Genomic DNA, 24,432 nt, shown 5'->3' on the forward strand with positions numbered 1-24,432 from the left:
ATTGACATCCACTGAGAGGGAGAGGTAATTCTTCCCTAACTTTACCTGGAGTGCAATTGGGTCCTTGACAGTCCTGAACAGCATGACAACCTTCTCTGCTGAGGATGGCATTGTTCATCACCACCAGTGCAGTTATGCAGCAAGGAAGGGGCTGCCTGTTGTGGCTCTAAATGACTATCCTTACACTCAAATTCCCCAGGAGCAAAGAGCTCCCCACAGGCACACAGGGTGGCCTAGCTTGAAAAACACATATGGGGATATAAGAAGTGAGCTTTCGGTCAAATTGCAGAAGAGAAGTCTCAGTCAGCTACCCGTGATGGGAAAGTCCTGGAATCTGCTTGAGGCTAGACAGCTCTCCCAACCCTACCTTGGTCCAGGGATTTCAGTTCCTGGCATTCTTGTGTTGCTCCCAGTCCAACTCGTGTTCTTGGTTCCCAAGCTGTGCTTGAGATCATCCCCACAGTCTGCCCCACTTGGCTAAATATCAAACCTGGCCTGGATTCCAGCCCTGTTGGCCGCTGGCTGGCTTTCGGCAAGTTATTCCAGATCCAGCTGGGAAAGGAAGCGGTGAGTTTCCCCATGGCTTTGTCTCCCAGCTGGCTCTGGGCTAACCCTGAAAATAAAGCCAAGGCTGACATTGGGTGGGGGGAAGTAGGCCTCCAGGGCCCTGTGGAAGGCTCCCACCTCCATGGGAGAGGAGATAGCATGAGAAAGTCAGTTTTTTCCTTGTAAAGCCAAAGCAGGATAGCTTCCACTGTCCACATTGACCATCTCTTCATTCAGTGAACAGAATTCTCTGCTACACCCTTCTAAGAATCTCTTCTGAATGCCTGTTGCTCACAGGGCCAGCTTGCCCATTAGGCAAACTAGGCATTTGCCTAGGGTGCCAGAAGGGGGCAGATGAATTGGGCTCTCCTTCCTCCCGGTACCCCAGACAAACACCTAATTCACGGCACGCTGAGAGGAGCGATGCCAGCCTCCCTTTACCCACTTCGATGTGGGCATCTCCATAAAGTGTTCTCTTAAGAGAGCGCAGGAAGCAATGAGGCTTCACTCCCCCCTCCCTTCTGCCCCTCATATATTAAAGGTAAAGGTAGCCCCCTGTGCAAGCACTGAGTCATTGCCAGTCCATGGGGTGGTATCACATCACAATGTTTCCTTGGTGGACTTTTTGTTGTGGGGTGATTTGCCATTGCCTTCCCCAGTCCTCATACATTACCCAGCTCAAACTCCAAATGGCCACTAAAAGCATGCTGAAGGGGGAGGGGGAAATCTCATACTGTCCTTGGCTTCCTAATCACAGAACCTACACGTTTACGAATTATCAGACATCAGGAGGACCCTTGCTGTGCCAAGACCCTGGAACACAGAAATGGGCTCCATACTGGCAGAAGCGGGGGGTGGGGGGAGGTGCTGACTTGGAAGGATTGTAAATGGGCAGCCCAGCAGTACAGCCACCTTACATCAGTGTCTTTCCAGCCACTGACTTGATAGGAGGGGAATGGTAGCTACAGACATCAGGTTAGGGTTGCCAATCCTGAGGTGGGGGCAGGAGATCCCACAGTTTGGAGGCCCTCCCCCCATTTCAGGGTCATCAGAAAACGGGGGGGGGGAGGGAAATGTCTGCTAGGCACTCCATTATTCCCTACGGAGACCAATTGCCATAGGGTATAATGGAGAATTAATCTGCGGGTATCTGGGGAGGCTGCTTTTTGAGATAAAGGCACCAAATTTTCATCATAGCATCCAGTGCCTCTCCCCAGAATACCCTCCAAGTCTCAAAAGGATGGACCAGGGGGTCCAATTCTATGAACCCTAAAAGTAGGCGCTTCATCCTTCATTATTTCCAGTGGAGGGAAGGCATTTAAAAGGTGTGCTGTCCCTTTAAATGTGATGGCCAGAACTCCCTTTGGAGTTTAGTTATGCTGGCCACAGCCTTACTCCTGGCTCCACCCCCAAAGTCCCCAGATATTTCTTGAATTGGACATGGCAACCCTAATCAGGGTTCAAAACCCTCTTCTGCTGAAGAGCAGCCACTGCAGCCTGCCTGGGAGCTGAGGCCTACCTGCAAGCAAAGTCCTACTAAGGAGCAGGAACAGGGCTGGCACAATGGTTAATTACCTGCCGATTATTTTGACGGTCATCAATCCTAGTCAAACGTTCCGCAAAGCCAAAATGCTACTGTGCGGGGAGAGGAACAGCTTTTCTTTTGCATTAAGTCATTTGTCTGCAAGAGCAGGGGGAGAAAACGGTCCCATCCCTGCTCCCCCCAGAGCCTTGTTGCAGCCAGTGGCAAATTCAGCAGCACAGAAAAAGCTTCATGTACCAGCCGCTTGCTATGAACGCAGAGATCTTCAAACAGGAACAAGGAAGCGGGCGTCACTGGGTGAGGACGCTGCCTGAGACCATCCATGTAAAAAGTTTTATATATTGATCTTTCTTTGTTGCGGCCATAGATCAACCAAGACTGACACACACAGTCATCAGCGCATCTACATACAATAAAAATTCAAAGGCACGTAATAGGCTGATTTCATAGGCTTGACCAGCTGCTTCCCTGTTATACATGCCAAGGCGCAAAATTTGGCCCCCTTAAAGGTGGTTTCGTTAGGACAATCTGAAAGGAGGAGGGAAATATAAAATGCATCAGGCCTGCCTGGAAAATTTGTTCAGATTGGAGTTATGTATAGAAACCAAATGTCCCCATTCAATACAATAACAGACGGTCAACTATTTCAACCTTGTCCAACTGGCAGGAACAAACACATTGAGAGGCTGGGGTTTCTTTTCCTCAAAGAGCATTTTGTTGTTTCAACATAACATTTAGCTAACTGAGCTTCGGGATTAATGTAAGTGCCAAATCTGGTGGTGTTATTGTCCTCTCCATGTCTAATAATCAAATTAATGCTGTATTTTATTTGTTATAGTGGGGAAAATCAGATGCAATACATAACTTATCCACAATGCATTTTATAAAGTTTATTAAGTAAGGGGGGGAAACACAGAACAGTCAAACAAGCAGTGATATTAAACAAGCTCACTATCTTATAATTCTACTGATAACAAAGTTAATGCTTTACAAATCCATGAGCCATTATTGGACATTTGCCTGGATAATATACTGGTCAAATGCCCAGCCTTAAGTAAAAAGGTGCATGGGGGTGAAAGGAAATCAACATTGTCTAGACCAGGGGTGGCCAAACTGCAGCTTGGGAGCCACAAGTGGCTCTTTCACACATATTGTGTGGCTCTTGAAGCCCCCACAACCCCATCAGCTGGCTTGGAGAAGGCATTTATTTCTTTAAATCACTTCTCCAAGTCAATCCAGCTGGCAGCTTAGAGAATGCATTTAAAGTTAAAATTGCTTTCTTTCCACCTCTCCCTCCCTCCCCCTCCCCCCATCTATTTGCCTTCCCCCCCCCCCTTCCTCTCTCTGGTTTCAAATATCTGATCATCAAACCTCTAACACGTGGAATTCACTGCCACAGGAGGTGGTGGCGGCTACATGGATAGACAGAAGAAGAAGAAGACGACATTGGATTTATATTCCGCCCTCCACTCAGAGTGGCTCACAATTTCCTTTATCTTCCTCCCCCCCACAACAAACACCCTGCAAGGTGGGTGGGGCTGAGAGGACTCTCACAGCAGCTGCCCTTTCAAGGACAACCTATGCCAAAGCTATGGCTGACCCAAGGCCATTCCAGCAGGTGCAAGTGGAGGAGTGGGGAACCAAACCCGGTTCTCCCAGATAAGAGTCGATGCACTTAACCACTACACCAAACTGGCTCTCATCTTCAAGAAGGGATTGGATAAGCATATGGAGCAGAGGTCCATCAGTGGCTGTTAGCCACAGCATATTGTTGGAACTCTCTGTCTGGGACAGTGATGCTCTGTATTCTTGGTGCTTGGGGAGGCACAGTGGGAGGGCTTCTAGCCCCACTGGTGGACCTCCTGATGGCACTTGAGTTTTTTGGCCACTGTGTGACACAGAGTGTTGGACTGGATGGGCCATTGGCCTGATCCAACATGGCTTCTTTTATGTTCTTATGTTCATGTCTTGTGGCTTTCAAACACCTGATGTTCATGTCTTGCGGCTCTCAAACATATGGCATTTATTCTATATGGTTCTTACATTAAGCAAGTCCGGTCACCCCTGGCCTAGACAGCTGCCTGGGGTGTATCACAAGGAGTGGGGGTCCTGTCACACTTACCCTTTTCTACTCAGGAAGGGCAACCAGTGCTTAGAGGGAACATTGGATGGCACTGAAAATCATGTGGAGTGTTGGCTGTGTAGAAGTAACCTGGAAGTTCCTGTTTATTCTCAAGGGAGTCGCCCAAATGCCAGGTCTCACATGGCAACTCATGAAGGGCAACTCATGAAGAGCAACCAGTCAGGAAGGGCCAGGAGGGTTCCACAGGGTCCTGCAGTGAGGAAGGGAAACACCATCCGACCTTCTCCTACTCTTTGTTGAAACACACAGTTCCAAGCATAATCTCTTATGTGGGTTAGCCTTAAGCAGACTTAATGCTCTGTTTTAAAAAGTCCCAATCTTGGACCACGACAAACGCATCTCCTCTCTGCTGAGCTAGGTGACCCACTGCCAGTTGGGCATGGCCAACAGGAGTGCAAGGCCTCTTCCTCCCACCCACCCACTCATTCTAGACTTTGCAGACCATGCAAGATCAAAACGAGCATCTGAGCAGTGACTGGTTACACTAGGGTTGACCCTGTGAGACCTGGCATTTGGGCGACTTCCTTGAGAAGAAACAGGAACTTCCAGGTTACTTCTACACAGCCAAAACTCCACATGATTTGCAGTGCCATCCAATGTTCCCTCTAAGCTGTGGAGTCTTGTGAGCAAAAATTCTACTTTGTGAGCTACCGGCATTAAAGTTGTGAGCTACTGCATAAATTATTCTGCTCTGGGGTCATCCTTCCTGAGCTTAAATAAAAATGTGTGAGCTGAAGGCTAAAAATCTGTGAGCTAGCCCAAGCTAACTCAGCTTAGAGGGAACACTGGTGCCATCCTAAGCAGGGCCTTCTAAGTGCACTGAAGTCAATCCAGCACATTAGTAAAGATCCTCCTCACAAGCTCTGGTCTCTATGCCCTTACCTCCTGAAGTAAGGCAGATGGAAAGCGGAGACAGAGCTTTTACAGTGGTGTCATCTCGCCTGAGGAATGCCCTCTGCCTTGAAGCTTGCCAAATGCCTACCCTGCTCTCTTTTAAGCATCCAGCCTAAACATTTTCTTCTGACTAGGGTTTGTTTGTTTTTAAACTGTTTTTACAAGCTGCTTCTAGCCTAAGGGCAGCTATGAGAATCATTTAGGGTGGTAACTGTTTTGTGCTTTGGGCTATTGTGTACTTGTATGCTGCAAGGTGTTCAACCATTGCTAATTTTAATAATTGTTATGAGTTCATCTTATTTTTTTCTGCTGCCTCAAGCAGGTCTCTGCAGAGGTAGATTATTATTGTTGTTGTTGTTATTTTAGGAAATAAGGGTATAGCTCATCTTAAGATGGCACCTAGGGTTGTCAGGTCCCATGCAGGAAAAATCTGGGGACTTTGGGGGTGGAGCCAGGAGCAAGGGTGTGACAAGCACGACTGATCTCTGAAGGGAGTTCTGGCCATCACATTTAAAGGGACTGCACTCCTTTTAAATGCTTTCCCTTCACTGGAAACAATGGAGGATGGGAGCACCCTATTTGGGAGCTCATAAAATTGGACCACCTGATCCAATCTTTTTGAAACATGGGGATTTTTTGAAGTGAGGCACCAGCAGCTATGCTTAAAATGTAGTGCCTCTACCTCAAAAAAGAGCTGCCTAGGGCCCCAGATACCCATGGATCCATTATACACCATGGGAACCAGCCTCATCCCACCCCCTGTTTTTATTCCCGCCCCCCCAACTGGGGATTGGCAACCCTACTTTGGCACACTTGGTCTTGAGTCCCAGCTCCATTTTCCTCCTTCCTCCTTTTACAGTTTGTTGTGTGGGAGTGAGGAAGTCCCATAAGCTATTTTGTTCCAAAGCCTAAATTAATTGTGCAGAGGAGCTGAGCGTCTGCAACAAGCAGCAATTTAATCCAATAACTCAGCTCATGGAAACTGGCCTTGCTTCTTTTTTGGTCACCAATAATGCTTTTTTTAAAAAGATAGAAAACCCATGCAGAAGAAGCACTTTGCAAAACTCTAGGTGGAAATAATGGTGCACGTGGAAAAGTTTTCCATTAGCCATCTCTGAATGTCCTAGATATGAAAAAAAGTTTTATATGAGAACATTGCACCTAGCACATTTTTTAGTAAATCCTGCAAAAATTAGCTGATTTTTTTAAAAAAGAAAGGGGAAAAAAACACTTCCTTCCTATAGTCTAATTCTGTGGCTGGGTGTGCTGGTTGCCACAGAAACCGTCATAGAAATAATTGTGTTTGGAAGGACTTTTCTTTTGGACAAAGTTGCAGGTAGAATTTTAAGCAAACACCTGGCAAGGTGGTAGGGGTTCTGGGCTGCAGCCAGTCTCCATAAGAAATCTGCTTTTCTTGATGAAATCATAGGTGTCATTAACAAGAAACACTTGAGAAAAGAACATCTTTGCACTGCTGTTCATATGCCATGTTATGGTTAACTTTAGGCCTCTTTAGGCAGTAAGTCACAGTGCTCACAGCAGCTAACCCCAAGTCATACATGGTAAGTGATGGCTGAGCCAGTGCTAATGAAGAGTCTGGCTTCCTAGAGAAGTTGTTCTCAAACCATGTTTCTTGGGAAGCTCAGAGTCCTTCACAGGGCTCTAGCAGTTCATTCAGTGATGGTAAATAAGGTCCTCCAAGAAACCTGCCTCTTACAACCATATTCCCCTTGCTACATGCAGCCATGGGAGAGCACACTGTAAGTGCTCACTTACTGAGTACAGCACCATGACATTACACCTACTTTGTTCCAATGACACCAACTGCCTTTGGGGTGGATCTTCCAACTGTGTTTTTTTGAAGGCTTAAGGCCAGAAGTCTTTGGAAGACAGAGGCAGTGATCTCCATCAATTCCCCCTCCAACTGCAGACTGCCGCTTTGCCTCAATGCTGTTTCTGTGGACCAGGGCTCTATAGCTCGTCTTGAAGCTATAACTCTTCCTGTGGTGCTCATGCTGTGGGTTGCTGACTAATTTTAAGTCAGGGTCTTTCTTTGAAAGTCCCCATGCTCTCTGCCATCTAATATTGGCTTTCTGGAGCCCTGAGGCTGATCCTAGGGGGCTCTGTATTGGGGGAACGAACCAAAGCAAACAGAAAAAGTGCTGGTCTAGGGCAGTTACTGGGAGAGCTCTCTCAGCCCCACCCACCACAGGGTGAGTTGGATTCCATGGTACAGCCTCCTTGATCTGCAGTTGTACACTCACTGAACTCCATATGGAAGATGATGTCTGGGAGAATTTCCATGGAACCCAACTCCTAGTGTTTTTGATAGCAGAAGAAGGAGATTGCAGATTTATACCCCGCCCTTCTCTCTGAATCAGAGACTCAGAGCGGTTTACAATCTCCTATATCTTCTCCCACCACAACAGACACCCTGTGAGGTGGTTGGGGCTGAGAGAGCTCTCCCACCAACTGCCCTTTTAAGGACAACTCCTGTGATTGCTATGGCTAACCCAAGGCCATTCCAGCAGCTGTAAGTGGAGGAGTGGGGAATCAAACCCGGTTCTCCCAGATAAGAGTCTAGTTGTAGTTGCAGTGGTGGCACAGGGGGGAAAGTTCAAGTAATTTCTGCAAAGCCCTCCAACCTTGTTTAAACAGCAGTGCTTTGACACTCTGAATACGTTACCTTTCCTTCCCCTGTGGCATTTCTCAAAAGGAGATCTGGGAGTCAGGCGAACAATTCAGAGGATGTATGACACCTCATGGCTGGGCACTCCCTCCCCAATTCATGCCTGCTTTATGCAAATCGGCATCAACCTTCTTGCTTCTGGTATATTTTCTGTGCCTCTTTGCTGATGATCTGAGATCCATGTGCTGCTTACAACAACAGGCTCTTGTTTGGACCATCATAAAATCCCACTTGAGGTTCTCTCCTGCATGAGAAGTAGCAAAAGCTGGAAACCATCCAATGAGCTTCACGCTGCAGCTTTTTGAGGAAGAGTTCCCCAAAGAGGCTCTGGGTAAAGCAACTGATTTATAGAAATGGAGGCTCTGGGAGAGCTATGGAAAAATATTATTGTTCGCTCCAACAGAAAACTCTACAGCTGGCTGTTTGAGGGGGAAGGGGGAGGGTCCTTTTCCTGTCTAGCGTCAAGAGCAGGCAGACTCCAAGATGCGTTTTCCAGCTTCAACAATGAGGATACAATTAAAGGCAGAAAAGCAAGGGCACCTGGGAAACATATTATGCTGGCTCTGCTAAAAGAGCTGATGGCTGGTTTCTCCAGGGCAGGCCGCAGTCCAAGTGTTACCTACATTGCATCCCGACACAGGGGTCAGGAACTCAATGGGTGTGGCCTCTCTCTGGCACACGACAGCCACTCAGCCAACTGGCCATATAAAGTTGTCTTTTACCAGATTAGGGCAACTGCCTCAGTTGTCGACCCCAGTGGTCTTCGGTCCAGGGGTCAGAAGCCCCTACAGAGCTGCCAGTTGTTGCCACCTTTTGAGAAGACCTGCCACTCATGCTCATGTGTAGAAAGCAAGGGTGCCAATTCTCCTGCAATTCCTTACACACACTGAGAGGATCAGCAGGTCTGGAAGGAAGGGTCTGCAGCCCTAGAGCACATTCTTTTTAGCAAGGGGAAGCTAAGACACACACACACACACACAAAAGTCCTCCTTTGCCCTCTCTCACCCCTTCCTTTGTCTTCTCTAAGCCTACTATTTGGGGAGGGGGCATGACTCACTGGTTAGAGCAGTGTTTTCCATTTGCAGGGTCATGTCCCGGTACCGGGCCATGGAAGCCTCACTACCGGGTCACAAGAAAAGCCAAAGCTAGCCCCGCCCCCAGCAAAGCATGACCTCTGCTCTGCTTCCTTCCTTCCCCCATCTCTCTGTTGTGCAGATAAAAGCTAGCCTTGAAGACTGACACAGGCTGCAAAGCCTGGGCTCCGTTTGGCTTCCTTCCCCCATCTCTCTGTTGTGCAGAGATAAGCTAGCCTTGAAGACTAACACAGGCTGCAAAGTCTGAGCTCTGTTTGGCTTCCTTCCTTCCCCCGTCTCTGTGTTGTGCAGAGAGGAGCTGGGCTGTCTCTCCTTCCTTCTCCCCCCCTTCCAGTGTTTGAGAGAAAAGTTGGCGCCCACTGGCACTTTAGACCCATGAAGTGTTCTTCAAGGTATGAGCTTTCCTGTGCCTTGCAGTAAGTTCTTTTGGGAAGATTTCCCCCAGAGGCCTGGGCAGCAAAGAAGGGTGTGTGTGTTTTTTTTTCAGCCAGGAGAGGCGGGGAGTGGGCATTCCAGCAGCTAGGGTTTTTTTTACCAAATGACCCCTGAGCAGAATTGTTGCTGGCTGAGGTCATCTGATGGTGAGGAAGGCTTTTTTTCTTTGCCCTCTCCCCTCTTTCTTTCTTTCCCTGCAAGTGATGCTCTGTCTGTATTCTTGGTGCTGGCAGGGGGGAAGCAACAATGGGAGAGCTTCCAGTGCCCTGGCCCCACTAGTGGACATTCTGGAAGTGACATCACAGGAAAAGGTGGAGTTCTGGTTCAGTGTGTCCCAGAAGTGATATCACTTGGCCCTTGACACCACAGGAAATGACATAATTCCTGTCTCCGGCTCCACCCCCAAATTTTAGTGGGTCACGAAGGAGAAATGTAAAAATAACCAGGCCACGGGAAAGAAAAGTTTGGGAAACCCTGGGTTAGAGCATCCACTTGGCGTGCAGAAGGCCCCAGATTCAATCCCTGGCATCTCCAGCTAAAAGGATCAGGAAGGAGGTGATGTGAAAGCCTGAGACTCTGGATGGCTGCTGCCAGTCAGAGTAGGAAGTACTGACCTTGACAGAGCAATGTTCTGACTCAGCCAAAGTCAGCTTCATTTGGTCCACCAATGCTCTCTGTGTGCTCGCAACATAGAGCTCCATCCCACCCCCCCAGAAAGGGCACAACTCTGATTCCTCCTCTTCCTTTCATGTGAATCTGATGTTACTTGATGTCCTGTCCTGGGCTTGTAGTGTGATGGGTTAAATGCTCCTGTCTGGGCATTAAAGACAAGTCCTGTGCCTAAAAAATCTGAAGGCCAATAATCTATCCTAGGGAGGGGGGCAAACTTGCTTAATGTAAGAGCCACATCGAATGAACGTCAGATGTTTTAGAGCTGCAGGCAGGCAGGAAGGAAAATAGATGTAGGGAGGGAACAGGGAGAGAGAGGTGGAAAGAAAGTGACTTTAACTTGAAATGCATTCTCCAGGCCACCAGCTGGCTTGACTTGGAGAAGTGATTTAGAGAGAAATGCCTTCTCCAAGCAGGATGATGGGGTGTTGGGAGCTTTGAGAACCACACAATATGTGTGAAAGAGCCACATGTGGCTCCCAAGCCGCAGTTTGGCCATCCCTAATCTATCCTAATGCATTGAAAAGGTAGTAACTCTCCAGAGCAGTAAATGTAGCCCACAACCTTTAACTGTAAATGCCAGAGTTGCAGTTCTGTAGCAGTTCCACAGGGCCTGAAAGACAGAGCTGTTCCACCAGGCATTCAACTGAGGCAGTAGACATTTTGTTATTCTGTGGCCTCCCTGCTGCTGGGACCCTTATGATATAACTCTGCTGACCCATTTATTTTACACCAGCTGGGGGATGTATAGGAGTGGAGGCAACTGATATTACCAACTGCAGAATTGGAGCTTGTTTTTAGATTGTTTTATTGCTTTTAGATTGTATATTGTTTTATTATATGCATTTGATTTGAATCTTGTATTATTGATTGTTGTTACCTGCCCAGAGTCCATTTGGGAAAGGGTGGGCTATAAATTGAAAACAAACAAACAAACCTGCAACCTTCTGCATGCAAAACATATCATCTGCTCCTAAGCCAGAGGACCTTCCCAACTGCAGTTCTCTCCTGGGTTTCCGTAACCAGACTGTTGGTCCATCCAACTCAGTACCACCTTCACCAAAAGACAGCAGCTCTCCAAGGCCTCGGATCTTTCCCAGCCACATCTTGCATGCAAAGCAAGCATGCCACCATCAAGCTATGGCTCCTTGAGACAATACATCTGTCATTATGTCCCTTGTTTCAAGACTCCTTGGCGCTGACTGTCCTGCATTCTGATAACCTTCTGCCCTGATTTTATGTCCATCAACTAGGCTGCTTGTGGAACACACAGCCTGTGCCTGCATAGGAAAGGCCTGTCTGGAGCAATTAGACTGCCCCCAACACAGAAATGCATGGTCATAGTGTGCATTTCATCCTCCTGGTAGATTGCCCTATCTGTTCTTTATGTCCCTGGAAATAGTCTCCACTCACATATCAGCTGTGCCCTATGCAAACCTGCCTACCTTATGTCTTTCTGCTGCTCTCTCTCTTTCCCAACAGTTCTCCCCCTATCAACCTCCTCCAAAAGAACCACATCCAAGATGGCACCAAGCACATCCTCAGCATGCAGGCTTCCTACAGCATCTTCTTTGAGGCAGTGCTGACCTCTAGGAAACCAGTGTGCACCCTTGAAGGAAGGGTTCTTGCTCCTGCCACTGCAGAAGGCTGTTGAATCCAGTCAGAGAAGCATCCCAAGGCAGCATATTTTAGATGACCTTTATTGATGACTTGATGCCTCCTAAACCATACCACAAATTCATAGCCTTTAAACTCACTTCAGTATCTGAGCTAACCCTGTTGGCTGCAATTCTGTCCCCATTCAGTTTTGCATCTTTGGTCCAGCTGAACTCATGATTTCAGCATCTTTTAAAACGAAAAAGTTTTTGTCTGCAGATAGTACTGAAATGGGACACTAAAAATTATCTTTCAGCAGAATCTGGGATGCTGATTATAATTTCATGATAAATAGACACATGGCAAAACGTTTTAAAAATAACTTTCAGAGGAGGAGGAGGAGTCAGTGACCCATATCTGTCTTCCCCCCTTCTTGGCTTCTTCTGGTGTTTCCCAAAACACTGGTGAACATTTTTTTAATTACTGAAAAAATATTAAACCTTTCTCTAACCACAGAGGTTCTCCCCACCCCAGTTCTTTAAACTCAAACTACACGTAAGTACTTTTATCAGCCTTAGACAAGGACTTTGGTGTATCAGGGGAAGAAAGAACAACCTACTCTTTAGAGGCAGGAATATATATATACACACTAGATAAAATCCCTATTCCAAAGATGCTGAAACCCAGCAATCAGGCTTCAGGCTGTGGATACAGACTAGCCTATAAATACAGGAGTTCTACTGGAGCAGATCAGAGATTCACCTGTTCCAATATTCTGTTTCAATGAAGACCACAGAATCAAAGTATCATAGAGTTAGAGGGAGCCACACAGGACACCTAGTCCAACCTCCTGCTCAATGCAGAATCACTCTAAAGCATCCTTGACAAATGTTTGTCCAGCCACTGGTTGAAGACTGCCAGAGAGGGGGAGTTCACCACCTCCCTAGGAAGTCAGTTCCACTGCTGAACTATTCTTAACTGTAAAATATTTTCCAAATATCCAGCCAGTACCTTTCTGCCCATGATTTAAACCCATTATTGCGAGTCCTATCCTCTGCTGCCAACAGGAACAGCTCCCTGTCCTTCAAATACTTAAAGAAAGCAATCATGCCCCCCACCCACTTTCTCTTTTCTAGATGGAACATTCCCAAGTCCCTCAGCCTTTCCTCAAAGGGCTTGGACTCCAGGCCCCCACCAATCAGATACATCTGGGTGGTCAAAAGATGAGCATAGAAGCAAGAAGACATTATTTATTGTTTGTTTCCAATATCAGGTACACTGCCTATGAACATGGAGTCTCTGTTCAGAAATTCTAGCTAACAGCTGTTGACAGACCTCTCCACCATAAGTTTACCCAGCCTTCACTTAAAGCCACCTAAACCAATGGTGTCCACACTGCATCTTCTTTCCGCAAACAGCAGCATCAAGTGAAAAGGCTCTTTCTATGGGAAGACCAGTCATGTTTTTGACAAGGTGAAATATCTTTTAAAGAAACAGCAATGGAGTGAGGAAAAACGGCTTGCAGAGGAAAGTCTTGTGTCAGATCAGTAAGCTCTACAGAGGAGGGGCCCATCCTTGTACTCTGTAAAATGCCCGTGCATATTTAGGACTCTATATACAATAAATATATCCACAGGGCTACTGCCGCTCCAGACATCACCAAGCCACAACCTGTGGCAAACACCTTCAACTCCTCTCCCATTGTATACCTGCAACGGTTACTGAGAAATACATATATACCCAGCACACATCCAGCAGCTGCTGTTTTAAGCTTTCCCTTGCCTTTACCATTGGAGCCCCCCCCCCCATTTATTTATTCAGTTCAATATTTATTGACAGTGAGCATGATGCAGCATTGAGAGCTCACTGGACTAGGATCTGGGAGACCCAGGTTTGAATCCCCAGTTCTGCCAAGGAAGACTGCTAGTAGACCTTGGGCCAGTCACATACTCTGAGCCTAGCCTACCTCACAGGACTGCCACTGTGAGGATAAAATGGGGCAGAGCAGAATATTGTAAGCCACTTTGGCTCCTCATTGGAGAGCAAAGCGTATTTGAAGCACATGCATGAAGTTCATCTCAGTTCCATTTTTCTCCCCAACCAGAACCCAAAGCTGTCCTCACTAGCCCTTAAGGCAAGTGATGGCAGTTGTAGGCCCATGCAGCAACATGTAATGCAAGCCTGGGAAAACAGAAGTCAAGCCAATGGCATGGGAAGCCGCCATACAATCAGTGCCCTGTGTATTTTGTAGAAATGAATGGTAGAAATGAAACGCCATACAATCAGTGCCCTGCTATCTGGATTGCAAGTGGCCCTGCTGTTGCACATGTAAAAACAGATTCTCATCACTTGGTCCCCCTGCCAGGAAAGAAAGCTCCCCTCCCCTCCCTCCAAGATGAAGCAATTGCTTCATGTTAGAGAGATGCTTGGATTACTGGAATCCATTTGTTATTTCTTGCTCCCAGAAATCCAATGATACAATCCCACACCAGCCACAGGGTTGCTCAGCATTTTGCACAGGATGCTGAAAAGACCAGGTCTTAATATCACAACCTGAGACATCTGCTTCTCGCTCCCCCCCCTTTCCCCTTTTATTTTTGTAAAATCCTGAGGAAGATTTCTGGTGAACCTGAAAGCTCACACACTGTTTTGTGTCCATATGATCGGTCCCAATAAAAGGTAACACTTGCATGGATTTTGTTCTTGTTTTGGACACTGCTACATTTCCATGTGTTGTCAATAAAGAAAGACCAATTCCCAAAGATAGATAAACAGATGTTGCCGTCCTCAGTCCAGTAATTTGCCATTGCCATTTTTCTTAAACCAGGAAGGCTCCCGGATGTGCAATATCTTCTCCCCCCTCACCCCCAGCTGAAAATAATAGGATATAAGCATGTGGCTATTCTTGTCTGTACTCCCCCCTCTTGTATTTTTAGGTAGCAGAAATCCAGCCCATGCAGCCTTTCTAGGATTCAGAACCACTTCTGTATTAGGGCTGCCAATCTCAGGTGGAGGCAGGGGATCCCCCGGTTTGGAGGCCCTGCCCCCACTTAAGGGTCATCAGAAAGCGGGGGGGGGGGGGGAGGAAATGTCTGCTGGGCACTCCATTATTCCCTATGGAGACCGATTCCCATAGGGTATAATGAAGAATTGATCTGTGGGTATCTGGGGCACTGGGGGGGGGGGTATTTTTTGAGGTAGAGGCACCAAATTTGCAGCGTCGTGCCTCTCCCCAAAATACCCTCCAAGTTTCAAAAAGGATTGGACCAGGGGATCCAATTCTACGAGCCCCCAAAGAAGGTGCCCCTTTCCATTATTTCCAATTGATGGAAGGCATTTAAAAGGAGCAGTCCCTTTAAATGTGATGGCCAGAACTCCCTCTGGAGTTCAATTATTCTTGTCACAACCTTGCTCCTGGCTCCACCCCCAAAGTCTCCTGGCTCCACCACGAAAGTTCCCAGATATTTCTTGAATTGGACTTGGCAACCCTGTGCTATATTTGCTGGAGCTGCACCTCTGGAGCTTCTGCCTGTCATGCAGCTCTTTTAAAAGCACAGGAATCCCGACCCGAGGAAAAACACCATTTCCCGCCCCTTCATTGCGCCCCGCCCCTAGGCGGGGCCAATGGGACCTGACAGCGGCCCGCCCCCATTTAGCCCCACCCCCGATATCCCGACCGTTAGCTACCGTTGTGTGGCGGTGAAGAGACGGGGATACACCGCCTCGGCGCCGGTTGGCTCCATGTTTGCTTCGCTTCTCGAGACTCATTCCTTCGTCCCGGAGACCGGCTGCCGCTCCGGTTTGGCGCCGAAGGTCCAGTAGATACAGTGGCCAACATTCCCTTCACGGAGCCACCGACGTCCGCCCCGTCTCCTCGTTTAAGCCAATAACAGCCTTCAGCTGGCACGCTCGCATCTCTCCGGCCAATCAGAAGTCTGTTCCAGGTATAACAGACACCTCGGCAGGCCAGGTTTCTACAAGCCAATTACAAGCGCCTCTACAACCAAAACATCCGCCTCTCACGTGGCTGGGAAGCCAATAAGTATTCCCTGAAGGCTCAAGGAATACTGGGATTTATGGTCCTTAAAGGCAGTATAAGTCGCATTCATTTTTCAGGTAGCCCTTTTTCTCAAAGTGTGTTTGTTTCATGTGCATACAGCATCCACTGCTTGAAGATTTATGCCACACGCACTCAACTGAAATTAAATAAGCAAAAGCATATGTGTACACCAGTGTTCCCTCTAAGCTGAGTTAGCATGAGCTAGCTCACACATTTTTTATCTTAGCTCAGGAAGGATGACCCCCCCCCAAAGCGCATTAATTTATGTAGCACCTCACACCTTTAATACCAGTAGCTCACAAAGTAGAATTTTTGCTCACAAGACTCTGCAGCTTAGAGGGATCATTGGTGTAAACACATATTCACACATACATGGTCTTACTTGTTTGAATATGTTCATTTCATTTATCCTCTACTTTTCTTCCCAGTGGGGACCCAAAGCAGCTAACACTGGTCTCCATTTTATCCTCACATAAAATCTGTGAGGTTAGGTTGAGAATGTATGAGTAGCCCAACACCCAGATATAGGGTTGCTTGCCAGGTCTGTGTTGGAAAATACTTGGGAGATTTTGGGGGTGGATTTGGGAGGGGAGGGGCCTCAGCATGGTACAACGCCATAGAGCCAACCCTTCAAAGCTGCCATTTTCTTCAGGGGCAAAAACAGACTGTGGTCAAATTAATGAACTTCAGCTTTTCTTAACGATAGACACCCTAATGTTAATATATGCAAAATTCATTTGTGTTACATAATAAACATATTCCAAAATTATTAATCCAGTCCAAAGAAGTGTTTGTGCAAAATATGCAATGTTGTTATTATATGTTGCTTATGGAAAGAAGGAACTCATGTAGGACTTCTGAGAGTCAATATATGCAAATGAATTTTGCATATATTGATATTAGTGTATTTATCTTTTAAGAAAATTTGAAGTTTACTAGTTATTTGGCCACGGCCTGTTTTTGTAATTGGATAATCATTTCTGTGGTTCTCTCCTTGTTAATATTTTCTCCAGGGGAGCTGATCTCTGCTAGTTGGAGATCAGTTGTAATAGCAGGAGATCTCCAGGCCCCACCTGGAGGCTAGCAACCCTATGGGCCAGATAAATTTCAGGTGGGTAGCCATGTTGGTCTGAAGCCATGTTGGTATAAGCTTTCATGTGCAAGCATACTTCGTCAGATGCAGTGAAACAGGATTTCCTGAACTATTACATATGCGGGGGCGTTATCAGGAAGGGCCAGTTAGAGTCAAGATGTATAAATATTGGATGATTATTAGCTGAGATTGGATTATGGTGACTGGTAAGATCTGTGAATGGCAGTAAATTAGCATACAAATACAAGAGTTAATGTGTTAGTAATACATTATACATCAATTACACCATCTTGGGTTTATTTGCTTGCTCATCTTCTAACATTGTATATGCCATTAAATGCCAACAGTGCCCTTCAGTTCTTTACATAGGGCAAACAGGTCAAAACCTACACCAAAAGGATAAATGGACATCAAGAATCACAGAACTGAGAATCCCGGAGAGGGTCTTCAGTGGGTATAATGTCATGAGTCCATATTTCAAAGCAGCCATTTTCTCTGGGGGAACTGATCTCTTGTAATTCTGGGGAAACTCCAGGTCCTAACTGGATGTTGGCAACCCTAATATAGTCTAATTAACATATAGTTAAATACACCTGTATTTTATGCTTACTGAACACCTGTTCCACATTATGTGGTATGGAGAAAAGAGTCTGGTCAAAATGCAAGAAGTACAGGATTAAATGTAATTATGTCACATTCAAATCTAATCAAGAAGAATACACAGACATTTCATTAGTTATGCTAAACAAGTTAGCACCTGTAATATATGGGGAGTCTCAGATTTTGCCAAAGCAGTAGTAAATGCTTATACAGTGCCATCCTAAGTAAAGTTACACCTTCTAATCTTGCAGGAGAAAAATCCTAAATCCCCAGAGGAGGTGGCTAGTGCAAAACTTGTTAATGAATTGCAGTTCAGGAACTAACTATCACAAGATCTGTTGATAGTCACAGTCTCCCCAAAATTAAACTCCGTTGGACTTAAAAGATGCCACTGGCCTCACACTTTGGTCTAACCTCAGAAGGCTTTTTTGTTAAGGGATCAAGCCATTGCCTGGAGATACCACACAGCCAAGTAGAACTTCTGTGTTCAGAGGCAATCTACCTCCAGATAACAGATGCTGGAAACAAACAACAAGAATGATGGTTGTCTTCGCACCCTGCTTGTGAGATCCTCGGGGCATCTGGTAGGCTTCTGTTGGAAACAGACTGCTTAGCTAGACAGACTTTTGAACTGATCTGGCAGGGCTCCTTCTTTTAATCATGAAACATTCAGGGAAGCAGAGAGACAACAAGGAGCTAAATTCAATTAAAGAACAATACCAGGAGCGTCATCATCCTGTAATTTATGGGTTTTCGCTCCCAAAATAGCACATACAATTTCTTACAGATAGAAGAGGGGAAGGAGAAGAGGCCGAATGTGCATAGTGGAAATTCTCAAGAGGCACAAAAGTGTTTCCATATGCAGGATCTTAAAAGATGAGGGTGGGGGTGAGGAGAAATTAAATTCTCAATTATCCATCTCTGTTCTCGCAATGATTTATATAAGACATTCGGTGTACGTTTAAGAAGCGATTAGGGCATGTAGATTTATGTACCTACCATATAAGAATGTAAAAAAGACCTATTTGATCAATCCCCAGCATTTGATATTCAGCTGCATCCAGCCTCTGAACACAGAGAAGTCATTTAACCATCATGGCTAACAGCCATCCATGAGCCTATAATTCAAGGAATTTGTCTGATCCTCTTTTAAAGCCAGTAGCCATCACCACATCCTGTGGCTGTGCATCTTGCACGTTCATTATGCTAAGAAAAGTTCTTGGGTGATCTATCCTGAGTATATTTTAGATGTTGTGCCAATAAAGGTGTGATGTTGCTAGCAATCGATGGAATATATTTAAGACATTTTTTCAGCCTTCCAGAGTCATCAACTTCATTGGGTTCGCCAATGTTTTAGTATTATGGAAACAGAAAAAAGGCCTTTCTGTCCACATTCTTCACACCACGCATCATTTTATAACCTTCTGTCATGCCTCCTCCCTTACTTACTTGCCCTTTCTCTGCCCTAGAAAACAACGGATTGGTTAGCCTTTCCGCATAAAGAAGTGCCCCAAGCTCTTGATCAGTTTGTAATGACAGAAAGGCAGCATATACATTTTGCAAATAATCTCTATACTAATAAAGAAGTCAGCCAGATCTGAGGATTCTTAAACCCAGCGACTGGAGCTGTGAACAGACAAGACAGATCTTTCTGCTAACCTGAAAGAAGCCCCAGGTTTGCAGAATAATGTAAAATCTAAAAAAACCCTACATTGGGGGTATAACCCCCCCCCCCCAAATTATAAAAGGAGCAGCTGTCGCTTTAAGCAACAGTTCCCTAGGTGGCAGTTGCTAGGCAACCAGAATACTCCAGACTGTGTTTCTGTGAGTAAACAGGCAGGGAGAGAGGGCAGGGTCCTTTCCATTCCTATTTTGACCTTTGCAGGGGGACTAGTTGGGGCCAGACCTTATTTGGGTCGCTAGTTCCAAGTTGGGAAATTCCTGGAGATTTTGTTGTAAAGTCTGAGGAGGGCAGGGTTTGGGGAGGGGAAAGGCCTTTGCCATATATAATGCCATAGAGCCCACCCTCCCAACTGTCATTTTCTCCAGGGAGGCAGATCTCTGTTCTCAAGTTCAGTTGTAACTCTGGGAGATCTCCAGGTCTCACCTGAAATCTGGCAATCCTAGGCCTGAAGGCAACCTCTGGGTTGTGTGTCTCAGCTACGCCTTGCTGCCTGCTTCTGTTCAACAGCAGCCACCCCATGAAAGCCAGTGTGGTGTAGCAGTTGACTCAGGTTTCAATCCTCATCTTGCTGTGGAAGCTCACTGAGTGACTGGATCAGTCACATAATTTCAGCCTAACCTACCTCGCAGATAAAAGGAGAGGAGAGAATAATGTAAGCTGCTTTGGTCCCCACTGTGGAGAAGAGTGGGGGTCTAAATAAAGTAAATGCAGAACAAAAGCAGCTGAAGGCGGGAGGCTGGCAAATGGCTGAGAAGGAGAGAATGAAGCGGGGGGAAAGGGGAGAGAATTTGGGAGTTGCCAGGAGGAGAGAAAGAAAAAATGGTATGTGGAGGAGGATACAGGGGAAGGTCAGGTGTCACTCCACAAGTCCTTGAAGGTTCCCCACCATGAACGTTGGCCTGGCCCAGTAGCTGGTACGACACAACTGGGTCACAGTGTTCCTAAATAAAGACTGCAGGGGCGAGGAGAGGGAGAGCTTAAGACAGAGGGGCAGATAAAAGTAGGTTGGCCATTGGGTGGGAAGGAGAGAGGGTTGCCAACTCCAGGTTAAGAATTGCTTAGTGATTTGGGAGTGGAGTATGGGCAGAGTGGGATTTGAGGGGGAGGGGCTCAGAGGGGTATAATGTCATAGACTCCACCCTCCAAAATGGCCATTTCTTCCACAAGAACTAGTGTTGCCAGCCTCCAGGTGGAGGCTAGAGAGCACCTGAAATTACAGGTGCTCTCCAGTTGACAGAGATTAATTCCCCTGGAGAAAATGCCTGCTTTGGAGGGTGGACTTGATGACATTATACCCTAGTAAGGTAGGTTGCTTCCCTCCTCAAACCTGTCCTCTCAAGGCTCCACCCCCATATGTTCAGGCATTTCCCAACCTGGAGCTGGCAACTCTAAGGAGGGGAGGGGCCGACTGATATCTGTAGCTGGGAGATCTACTATGATTCCAGGAGATCTCTAGGCCCTATCTGGAGCTTGGCAACCCTAGAAAGAGAGAAGGAAGCAGGGAATTGGGAGAGACTATGGGGGCTTTCAGGAAAAGGAAAGAGGGAATAGTGGAGGGCAGGGTGAAAGTATTTGCAGATTCCCACTTGTAATAATAATAAATTTGACTGCTTTGTTATGCCCCTTTCCCAACTCTGTAGCAACTTCTCTGAGATCAGGTATGCACAACGGTATACAGCACCCATGCACAAACAGCTCTTTCTGCATCTCCTGCCATGAACTTTGAGGTTCACTTAGGATGTTTCGGCGAGTCGCATTTATCACCAAGCTAGAACATTCTAACCCCCTATACCTCATCCTATCAGCAGTCCTGCAACCGAAGCCTGATTTCCCTTCAGACAGACTCTGAAACACACAGCTTCTCAATCATCTAAATTCTGTGCCAAGCAGCTGCCCTGGTTGGCAACTGCATTGGCCAGTGATGCAGACTCCAGCACAGGGGCCAAGTCCTTTCTTGCTTTTCCTCTTCCATTCCATTGCCAGCACATTTACAGCTGGCTGCAGGGCCCCAAAGCCTATTTCTGGTGGCCTCCCCTCCCTCCTGCAGCCGGTTAGCTGGAAGTGTGGCTAGAATGGTGGGAGGATCCTAATCATGTTTCCTTCAAAGTAAATCCCATTGATTTCCATTGGACTTCATTTGCCAGGATTTAGAAGTCTCTGTTTATCTTCTAAAAGAGTAGGCTGGTGTGCCAGCTGGTGTCTGTCCTCAGGCCCATTTGGCCCACACACCACTGAGTTGCTGAGTAGGGCGCTGCGTTGTCTGAAACACTGGCAAATGCACCACTTAAAGCATTTCTTGCCCGCCACTGGCATGCACATGTGAAAGGCAGGAGAGTTTTCAATGCCTTTGCATCAGATTTTAAAGTAAACTGGCTGACTAGAGAAAAGAGTGCTGTAAATAAATACAGGAGGGTGGATCGACCATCTACTTGTGTATTTTAACCTCTCTGCTTATTTCTCATCCTCCATTTTCCCACAGAATTGTACATATCTTGGAAAGGCTTTTTGCACATTCCTTTTAGGTGCTCTTCCATGTACAGAAGTATCTTTTTGGTCACATGCAAGGCTAGTTTGTGCATTTCTTCCTCAGCTCGAACTCACTGCCTTCCATTGAAACTGACAGGGTCCGTTGTCAAAGTCTGCCCACTTTCGCCAGCTTCAAAGGGGCTTGTATATGTAGCCCTTGTAAATGTGTTATATGATTGGTCAATTGACCGTAATAAAAAATGACTGTCTGTCTGTCTGTCTGTCTGTCTGATGTAGCCCTTGTGGATATAAGAGAATCTAAACCTGACAGGGTACCTGTGAAACTGACAAGGCTGTTCACCACCACCACCACCTTCGTGAGTCCCAGCAGCAAATCAAAGAGAGGAACGATGGAAAAAGCAACAGGTATAAACACTTGGAGCACTTGGTTACTCTAAAGCCCCTCCAAACATAGGGAAGTGGCTTTTATGTATATGATCAGCAAAACACATATCCTTATGCAGGCCTTGAATTCAGCAGGTGCTCACAGGAGCACAGCTCCTGAACTTTCCCCATCTTCCTCCCCACCTACCTTGTCCATTGAATAGTAGGTGCAGCTGTACATTCAGCCGGGGCTCCGGGGACTGCACTGGCTGCCAATAATATACCGGGTTCGTTACAAGGTGCTGGTTATTACCTTTAAAGCCCTATATGGCCTAGGACCTACCTACCTTAGGGACCGTCTCTCCCCACATGTTCCGCAGAGAGTACTCAGATCTAGTTCCCAAAATCTGCCAGTAATCCCCGGGCCGAAGGAGGCCCATATGAAGTCAACCAGGGATAGGGCCTTTTCAATCACAGCCCCCTGCTGGTGGAACCAGCTACCAGAGGAGGTGAGGGCCTTGCGGAACCTTGGGCAGTTCCGCAAGGCCTGTAAGGCGGTCCTCTTCTGGTTGACATATAACTAACTGGTATTTAAAAACTGCAAAGGAAGGCTGTGAGAATAGCACCGAACTGTCAGACTCTTTGTTCTTGTTTTACTGTTTTAACTATTGTAAATTATTGTATATGCATTTTAATATTTATTAATCTTATTGTTCTAGCTTTTATGTTGTAAGCGTGCTGAGCCCGCCTTGGTGGGGAGGGCGGGATATAAATTGAATAAATAAATAAACAATCCCTGGATTAGGGGAGCGGGCAACCAGCCAGACATCTGGGGCTTTGCCACACCCCAGCACCCTCATTAACCCCTGGAGAAGCCCGTGCCACCCTTTCTCCACTTTTTATGTGATTTTGGGTGGTGGGTAGCTTGTTGGCCTTTTGCCTGGGGGGGGGGGCGGCCCAGGAGAGCCCCAGGTGAGCGAGGCCTGATTGAGCTGAGTGGATCACTAGCCAGCCCAAGCCGGCCTCGCTCACCCGGGGCTCTTCTTTCTTGCATCAGGTTGCTTTTGGCTGGTGAGGGGACAGCATATGCTAATGAGTTATACTAATGAGCTCCACCACCTATTTTTCTACAAAACAACCCCTGTCCTTATGGCAGCTGGGGGTATGTGTGCAGGAAAAATGTTGATAATGCAGACATACTGCTGGGGTACCTTGAGTAGCAGAGCATCTTCCAAGGCTCCTTGAACTCTGGCTTCTGGGATCTCTCTGATAACATGTCTCTTTGGGGCCTGGTCTGGCTACATGCTGGCCTTTTCTGGCAAACGGGGCTGCTAGAAATATTTTCAGAAATACTTTTTCTCTCTGGTATTGGTTCCTCAGTCCCTTCTACTGGTGGGCTCAGCTTTTTCTCTGGATCCCCTTCCCAACTCCTCTCCTAAATACCTTGGTCCATGAAATTGTCTTATATGGCCCAGCTTGTTGACAAAGTAAAACATGGACTGCTTGACTGTCTGCACAACATGACTCCCCCACATGCTGATCTCTGGCCTGCAGAAACCATGCAGTTTGTACGCCTTTCTGTCCTCTCGAGGACTTAGAACCCTACTTTTCCCCCATAGTCAAAGCTCAGCGAATATTTGCTTATTTAGAAAAACTTATATGACATCTCTCAAAAAAAACACTGTTTCAGACCACTTGCAAGAAAAACATCATAATGAAATCATAAAAACAAGCTATATAAAAACATAGCATAAAAACAAGCTAGGACACAAAAACAAGACATAATAGCAACAATTTCAAAATGTTACATGTAAAACAGTCCTCAGGCTAGAAGCTTACTCCAAAAATAACTTTAAACAATGGAACCCTTTAGTTAAAAGCCCAGGCAAAAATAAATGTTTTGTCCTGGCACCAAAAAGAGAATATGCTACGCAGCAGGCTAATTTCAGGGGAGTGCATTCCTCCTCCGGTGAGGTGCCACCACTGAAAAAGTCCTTTCTTTGGCTGCCATCTGCCTCACCTCCACAGGTGGGAGTGCAAAGAACAGGACTGGAACAGGATTTTAACTGGTGGGCCAGATAATATGGGAGGAGTACCCCAATTATAGATTCCAGCTTTCATCTATAAGGATTCCAGCAAGGATCTGTGCACAGCCTTGCATTTTACCCTCCCTCCCCCCCCCCCCCAGCCCCGAGTCACTATTCAAGCCTTCCTTCCATACAACCTACTTGCTTTGCACTTCAGGAGGCTGTTTGGTCATAGAATTCAGCATCCTTCCCTGGAACACAGCTTCTCTCACACTTGAAGCATTTAATTGCATTTAGACATCTAACGCCAACAAATAAAAACATGATTTGAAAGAAGCCAGTCCACTCCCAGTACCCTTGGTGCAGATCTCACTTTCCATCTCTTGAAGTTTTTATTCTCAGCCACAAGAAAGGATTTTTTCTCCCTCTTGCTTCCAAAGCCAGGAATTAATATAATCTTATCGCTAACATCAGCTACTCTTTAGTGCCCTCTTGTGGTCTTCTATGAG

At 46.5% G+C, this 24,432-nt stretch overlaps 1 protein-coding gene across 3 annotated transcripts in view; it reads right to left on the reverse strand.

Moving 5' to 3' along the window:
- GARNL3 (GTPase activating Rap/RanGAP domain like 3) overlaps window positions 1–24,432 on the reverse strand; it is a 149,216-nt gene that overhangs the window by 111,125 nt on the left and 13,659 nt on the right. The window contains exon 1 of one of the 3 annotated variants that reach the window (XM_060251126.1): window positions 15,297–15,512. The exons of the other annotated variants lie outside the window; for them this stretch is intronic. Within the exon in view, the coding sequence (XP_060107109.1) occupies window positions 15,297–15,352 (56 nt within the window). The 5' untranslated portion in view covers window positions 15,353–15,512. Of the gene's footprint in view, window positions 1–15,296; window positions 15,513–24,432 lie in introns of those variants that run through there. 3 annotated transcript variants of the gene reach the window in all.

Source organism: Heteronotia binoei, chromosome 12, assembly GCF_032191835.1.
Source record: "Heteronotia binoei isolate CCM8104 ecotype False Entrance Well chromosome 12, APGP_CSIRO_Hbin_v1, whole genome shotgun sequence".
NCBI classification, from domain to species: Eukaryota; Metazoa; Chordata; class Lepidosauria; order Squamata; family Gekkonidae; genus Heteronotia; species Heteronotia binoei.